General features: G+C 56.7%; 1 protein-coding gene across 1 annotated transcript in view; it reads right to left on the bottom strand.

Annotated features, from left to right (window-relative positions):
• TTC34 (tetratricopeptide repeat domain 34) overlaps window positions 1-7,652 on the bottom strand; it is a 31,037-nt gene that overhangs the window by 7,698 nt on the left and 15,687 nt on the right. The window contains 2 exon segments of the mRNA XM_004718126.3: window positions 4,909-5,075; window positions 6,118-6,319. Coding sequence (XP_004718183.2) covers window positions 4,909-5,075; window positions 6,118-6,319 — 369 coding nt within the window.

Raw genomic sequence — 7,652 nt, 5'->3', positions numbered from 1 at the left:
AAGAAGGCTCACAACCTAAAAACCTTCCGAATTCCCTGCCGATCCCATCTGAACATTGCTCTGAGAGGCTACACAAGGAGGAGGAGTAAAACTGAAACGGACTTGGATTCTTTTGTGACAAACAAGTCCATGACATACAAAAACGTTAAGAATGTAGGCTTAGGAATGGAGGAAGGCTTATTACCCTGTTTCCCCGAAAGTAAGACATCCCCCGAAAATAAGCCCTATTTACAGTTTTGCCTCTTGCTGAAATATAAGGCATCCCCCCAAAATAAGACCTCCCCGAAAATAAGGCCCCCAAAGCTACCATAACTCCGGACTCTGGACCATAGTGGTGGGCACCACCACACAGCTCTCTGTTAGCCACAGAGCAGCCAGGAAATGCGAGGTCTCTCTTAATAAAACAATATACAATAAATGTGTACCGTATTCTTATTCATAAATAAGACATCCCCTGAAAATAAGACCTAGTGCATCTTTGGGAGCAAACATTAATATAAGAGACTGTCTTATTTTCGGGGAAACAGGGCAGTAATCTTCCACATGCGGATGACACACCCTCGCTTGCTGAAAGGGAGGAGGACTTGACACACTTCCTGACAAAGATTAAGGATGGAAGCCTTCCGGATGGATTACCATTCAATGTAAAGAAGATCAGAATCCTCACCACCGGCCCAAGAGGTAACATCATGATACACAGAGAAAACCTTGAGGTCGCCAAAGATTTCGTCTTGCTGGGGTCCACAAGCAATGCTCATGGAAGCAGCAGCCAAGAGATCAAAGGATGACACATCGCCTTGGGTCAATCTGCTGCACCAGACCTAAAGCGTGGGCACCCAGGACGTTTACCTTGCGGGCCAAGGTGCGCCTGCCCCAAGACATGGCATCTCCAACGGTCTCGTCAGCACGTGAAAGTGGGACACTGACGAAGGAAGGTGGGCGGAGAAGGGGTGCGTCTGATGACTATGGGCTGCCCAAAGGACAGACAAATCTGTCTTGGCAGAAGTGTGGCTGGAGTGCTCTTTAGAAGCAAGAAGGGTATACCTTTGTCTCACGTCCTCTGAGCGTGTGCTTGGGAGAGGCCAGTCATCAGGTTGCAGGGGGGAAGTGGAGGGGCAGCGAAAGAGAGGAAGGGCCTCCGCAAGATGGATGGACTCAGGGTGGCCACGCAGGCTCAGACGTCGGAACAGTTGGGAGGACAGCGCAGGCGGGCGCCGTTTCCTTCTGCTGCGCACAGGGCCGCCATGACCGGGGCTGACAGAATGGCACTGAACAGCGGGCCACGCGTTGGCCTCCATGCCTGGAGGTGATCCAGGAACCCCTTCCTCAGGTGGCACCCCGAGTTTGCCTGTCAGACCTGACCGAGTATAGTCTCCCAGGTTCCTGCTAGGAGCCCTGGTGGCTGCATGGGCTAGGTGTTCGGCTGCCAGCCCGGAGGCCCGCAGTTCAAACCCACCAGCTGCCTTGAGGGAGAAAGATGAGACTGTCTGCTCCCCTGAAGGGGTACGGCCTCAGAAACTTTATAGAGGTCACTGTGAGTGAGGATCCACTTGATGACAGTGGGTTCTTGGAGGTTTACGCTGCTACACCTCTGGCACCACATTCTCTCTGCTTGCTGATGCCCACCGCCCCCCACGCCTGTCTCTCCCAGGGAGGTACCTGGCCCATACCACAGATGTGCAATGCCAATTGCTCCTCCCTGTGTGTGGGGTGTTGGGGTCTGCCAGAGGGGGTACCCCCAGAGGTGCAGCTGATGTGAGGAGGCTTGGGATATCCAGGTGAACAGGTAAGTGGGCTATTAACGGATGAACAGGCTGCACAGGGTCAGGACCGGGAGGCATGCAGGTTAGCTCTCAGCCCTGCCATGTGCCACTACCCACTGCTGCTGGACCCTCTCTGGGCCGGTCACTGCTGGCTCTCCTACTGGCCCCTTCCAAGGCTGCCACCAGTTTGATCCCTGTTCCAGTTCATTTAGGGAGTTGTCACGTCCTTTCTCCCGGGCTTTCTTTCCTCCTCTCTTCCTGATTCCTCTGCTTCCCGCCCCCACCCCTGCATCTTCCTGCCCCAGACTCCTCTGTTGAGGGCTGGCTGCTTAAATAACACAGCTGTGTGTGCACATGCAGGCACGGAACTCCCACTCACCAATCCCCTCCTGGAAGGCTGTGGACACTTGGTTTACACAATAGGGTACAACCTACTTCCTTTGCATAGTCCACTGAGCCATCTGTGAAGGTACAAGCCAATCGCAGGCAGGCTGCAGCCCAGGGCCAGGCAAAATATATCAACCCATCCTTGTTTTACATCTCACCCAGGAGATGTCAGCCAACGCAGCCGAAAGCAACAGACCCTGAGGAGTAGAAAACTGGGGCAACGCTCACTCCTCTGGATTTAGGGGCGTGGGGGGTGGGGGAATCTCTCCATCTGTTTCCCCAAAGAACCAGAGCAAAAGCCACTGAGAGAAACTCACTGTCCCACAAGTGTACTGCGCGGATTTGTTCCACAGGTCACAAAACCCTTTCCATTTTATTTTTGGAAATCCTTTTTCGTCTGCTCAGTTTTTCTGTATTTAAATACGCTCTTTATTTCTTCCGGGAGAGAATTTCCTTTTAGTGTCAGCTCTCTTTACTGTCCTCAGCTACCTTTACTGTTTCTTTTCGTGCAGGTCTGTTGACCAATTAATTCTCAGCTTTCATTACTCTGAGAATGTTACACATTTCATGTTCGTTCTCAAAAGATCTGAAAGCAGCGTAGAATCCCAATCAGGACCCCCCCCCCCCCCCTTCCTTTGGGCATTTACAGTATATCCGTTCTATTGTCTTCTGACCTCCATTGTGTCTGGTGACAAGTCAGTCCTTGTTCATACTGCTGCGTTCTCAGAGGTGATAGATCTCTTTATAGCTTGTTCCGAGGGCCAGTGTCAGGTACGCTCTTGGGACCGGAGCATAAGGCTCGTCAGGATGTATCTAAACACCAGCAGAAAGGGTTCTTTTGGAGCGGGCATCTGAGAGTCCAGGTCTGAGGAGGGACAGTCTTTTCGGGTCCACTCTATACCACGGCCTGCGTTCTACCTGAAGGCAGTGCTGGCCAATGGTAATCTGCATTGGCTGGCTACCTTTTCAGAGAAAAGCCAATGTTGGCCTCGGCCCATGGGAGCCTGAGATGCTGCAGTTGAGCACTTGACAGCACAGCCTCTTCCCAAGGCCCAGGTGGAACAGATACTGGGTCTGCCAACAACCTCAGGTACCCAAACAGACGTCGTGCACCAGTTACCGTGCCCTGGCTGGGCTGTCTTCTCCACAGACATCCAAGAACTCCAGACAGGGAGCTCTGGGCATTACCCTGCTCAGCAGAAGCACGCCTCATGTGAGAGGCTCCCATCTGAATGGCATCTGGGGTCGGCTCCTTCCCGAGGAGTCCGCTTTTAGGGAATGAGGAAATCTGAGCAGCCAAGTTGCACCTGGGCTGGGCTCTTACCCAGCGAAGCAGCAGGCAGGTGGGACTTTTGTTACTTGACAGGGATGATGTGCTCAGCTGATAAGTGCCCTGTTGCAGGAAGCTTCCAGAAAGAGAGAGAGTGTGTGGGGCTGTTTGGCTGTGGCTGCCCCTGGGCTGGCCTTTTGGTTGGATCCCTGTCCTGTACCCTGGAGCAGACCCTCCAACGCCTGCTCTTCAGTTCTGACAGATCCGCGCCGGCCAGGTGTGGACAGCACAGGTGGGGGTGCAGCTCTTCTGCACCTTGGAGCTTACAGAGAGGTGTGGTCCCAGAGACATCAGTATGGGACACCCCTCTGCACTTTCTCTGTGCAGCTTGTAACCTGGCTTTGTGTGTGTGTGTGTGTGTGTGTGTGTGTGTCTATGGACCATGGGTGCCCCATGCTCCTTCCACCCCTACCTTGCCTTCAACCCAAGAGGTGAAGTGAGCCAGCAGAGGCCGCCTGACTGCTCAGTGGCCAGCGTGTCTGCCCGTGTCCTGCAGGGTCCCGAGGCGGGCACTTAGGCAGTGGGAGTGGGCTACAACACGGTTAGATGCAGGGCCCTAGAGTCACAGTGCGATGTGTGTGCCCACGGTCAATGTCGATGTTCTCTAAGAAACCCACAGGCAGGCAAGCATTCTCGCTCACAGGTCTCACAGACCTGCCTGGGGCTCCGACCTTATAATCTGGGTAGAGCAGTTTTTGCACACGAAGGTCTTAAATGAACAGACATTTAAACTTGAGGAGCAAGCCAGCTACATTCACGGAGTCCTTTTGTGCTGCAGTGCGTTAACACAGCTACTAACCTAAAGGTTAGCGACGGGACACCACCCAGGGTGCCTCGGAAAAAAGGCCGGGTGATCGACTTCTGAAATTGCATGGCCTGCAATCCTACTCTGACACACCTGAGCCTGAACGCTTCTTTGTCTTAACGTCACCAGACCAAAGTTTCAGAAACTCTGGTGCGGTGCCTGTGGCAGACATCACTAATGGATCCCAGCACTTCTTCCTGCTGGGAAGGATGCTGCTCCGCTTCAGGTGGTCCAGCACCTCTGCCAACACGGCTGAGGGGATACTTCCTGTCTTGCCCCTCGGAGGGGCCCTGGTGCCCATGGAGGACCTGTTCGCAGACGGGAGACCCTTTGTGTGGCCCCACTCCTCTCCCTCTGTGATAGCCTTCCTGTCGCCTCTGTAGACAGGGCCGGGGCATCATAGGGTCCTCTGGTCAACAGCAGGCCCCCCTGAAATGGCTGTGGTGGCAAGACAAGGCTCCCTCGACCCCACAGTACTGCCAGGAAGGGAAGATGGGGGTTTTGCTGGGCTTCCCATGGTCTGGCCCTGCCCTGCCCCCTCTGGGGTGAGAAGGGAGCTCCCTGGTCCTAGTGTCTCCCTCCCAGCCCCTTGCTTGCCCAGCCCGGAGGGAGGAAGCCGGCACCTTCTGGTGGCCCAGGGCCAGGTGCACCAGTGCCCGCCCACACAGCGCCTGCACGTTCCCTGGCTCGGCCCGCAGGGTGGCGTTGAAGTCAAACATGGCCGTCTTCTTCTGGCCCAGGAAGCCGTAGCAGCGGGCACGGGCGAGGAGGGACTCGCTGGCTTGACCCCCTAGAGGAGGGAGGGCGTGATGTTGGCAGGGGGTGGTGGGCATGTGCTCACCTCTGGCCCAGCATCTATTGCACCCTCCCTGTGCCAGTCAGGGCTGGGGAGCTTATGGGGTTCACCCTGGGGGCTCACCGCCCATAGGCCCTGAAGGAAGGCACGCAAAGGGATAGGAGTGAGCTGGGAGCACTGGCAGGAGGGAGGGGTGTGTCAGCAGGAGGCAGTCAGAGGAGGCAAGAGGGGTGGGGAGGGGTCTGGGTCCTTGGGGCAGGGTGGGGTGGCACTGTATGAAGGAGACTTGGGGGCCAGGTCAGCAGGGAGGAACCCATGTCTTTGGAGCATAGGAGGCTCCTCTCCAAAGAGGAGACGCTGCCCAACCGAGTCTGGGGGTTCCATGAACGTTTCCCCTTATATTACTGGGCTGTCCAGAACCTGGTCTGACCCCAGTGCTGGACTGACCCAACCAACTCCCAGGAGAACAGGAGGCATGTGTGGGGGAAGGGTATCCCAGGGTGCTCCCCTGTCACCTCCTGTGTCACCTCCTGGCCCGCAGCAAGGCCCTCGTCACAGGGAAGAGCTGGCCCTTTCACACAGCACCCCACTCACTGGGGTAGCCCCTTGGAACTGTAGTCCCACCTGCAGGTCTAATGCTGGCCAGGAGGCCCAGCAGGTGTGAGGCCTGCGTGCGGACAACCGGCTGCGTCACCATCACTGCCGGGTCATTGTCACCATGATGTCATCATCAGCCTCCTGCTCTCAGGCTTGGGTCCAAGGTGCCCTCAGTGGGCAGCCCAGGCCCGTCCATCCTGCGGGAATTCCCACTGCACTGTGGCACCGACCGTGGACAGGCCTGTACCGAGCCCTGGACTCTCTGACTCTAGTGCGCCAAATCGGCACCTCGGCTCATCCAGGGGCCTGTGTCAGCCCATCGGCAGTGAGCGAGGGAGGGACCAGGGCCTCCTCACTAATTATCCTGGACCCCTTCTTCCCTCGCTCCCAGCATGGCAGAGCCCTGCCCCCCACCTGTCCCACCTGGGCCCTGCCTTACCTGCAGCGAAGATGGCCAGAGAGAGGTAGGCGATGGCCTCCCTGGCTTGGGCCCCACCGTCCCCGCCTGGTCGCGCCCTCAGGATGGCCGTAGCCCGGGTGTGGCAGTGGCTCCGAAGCAGCTGCCGGTCACTGTCGTGGAAGACGTCCAGGGTGGGCTGGAGGCAGGCGGTGTCACCGGACCGGACCACCTTCTTCACCAGCTGTAGGCAAGCAGGCCTTGCTTGTCAGCCCCTCCTTCCCAAGGGTCTCTGTGTCCCAGGGTCCTCCATGGAGCCGACATCCCTGGGACTCCAGCCCGCCCAGCCCTTCCGCACTCACTAGTCCTCAGGACTCCAGCCCTCCCCAGCTGCCTGCTCCACCACCCCCAGAACTTGTACCTCCAGGTCATCTTGGGAGTACCCTCTGTCTTCCTTTAATTGGGGTGCATGGAGGGCAGAGACTTGTGGGCAGGGTGGAAGAGGCACAGAGTGACTGCCAACCAGGCAGGACGGGTACCTTGTGGGGGCAGCTCCTCAGTGTGCCCACACATCCGCTTCCTTTTCACAGTGCTGGCGCAGGCCATTCAAGCCAGGCAGTGGCAGGAAAGGGGCTGTCCCATTATAAAGTGAGGCGGGCAGAGGGCATCCTTCAGAAACCCCCAGGACAGAGAGCCGCTGGCTTCCCAATCAGGGGAACCATCTACTGTAGCAGCGCCCAGTGCTGAGGGCCCGGTGCTGCCCACTGCTGGTCAGACTGAACATGCATGGCACCTTCTCTGGAATCAAACCAGGCCTGAGGACCACAGCCCTGGGCCTTAAAGTCTGAGAGCTGCCCCCTAGAACGTAACCTTCAAACAGAGGCTTCTAGAATATGGACGCGAGGCTGAAGCTGTCTCAGAGAGAGGCAGCAGGCAGGGGGGCCTGGACCCCTGGGGATCTCTCTACTGGCCTCCCTAAGAGGGCAGGGTCACATCCAGGTCCATGGGGGCTTGTTGATGAGCCCTGCTGACCTGTGAGCTTAGAGGGAAGCTCAGTCTACAATGGATGCTTGGCCTTTTTTTCTTCACCATGTTGGTTTGGCAAAAGCAACCAGGTGGTTAAGTGTTGGGCTGCTAACCACTAGGTCCTCTGTTCAAAACTACCAGCCGGTCTGTGGGAGAAAGACCAGGCTCTCTACTCCTGTAAGGAGTCACGGGAGTCTTGGAAACCCACCTTGGCAGTTCTGCCTTGTCCTATGGGGTCACTATGAGTCGTAATTGACCTGATGGCAGGGAGTGTGGTTTTTAAAAAGAAAACACCAGTGTGGGGCAGCTTTGCAAACAAAACAAAGTCAACCCCAATCCCAACCCGCCCTGACAAGCACAGTTCCACTCTGACACACGAGGCGTCACTAGGAGTCGGGGTCACCTCGAGGGCAACTATTTGTTGCTTCCTGTGGGCGGAAAACCTGCCAGAGAACCTGCTCCGGCCATTCCCGCCATCACCCAGTGAGGCCAGTGCACAGGCGAAGAGAGCCAGGGTCAGACAGGTAAGAGACCTGCCAAGAAGGCATACC

This window comes from Echinops telfairi, unplaced genomic scaffold, assembly GCF_000313985.2.
Source record: "Echinops telfairi isolate 266 unplaced genomic scaffold, ASM31398v2 ScPeMD7_7457;HRSCAF=8495, whole genome shotgun sequence".
Classification (NCBI taxonomy): Eukaryota; Metazoa; Chordata; class Mammalia; order Afrosoricida; family Tenrecidae; genus Echinops; species Echinops telfairi.
This window is presented reverse-complemented; position numbering and strand designations above follow the sequence as displayed.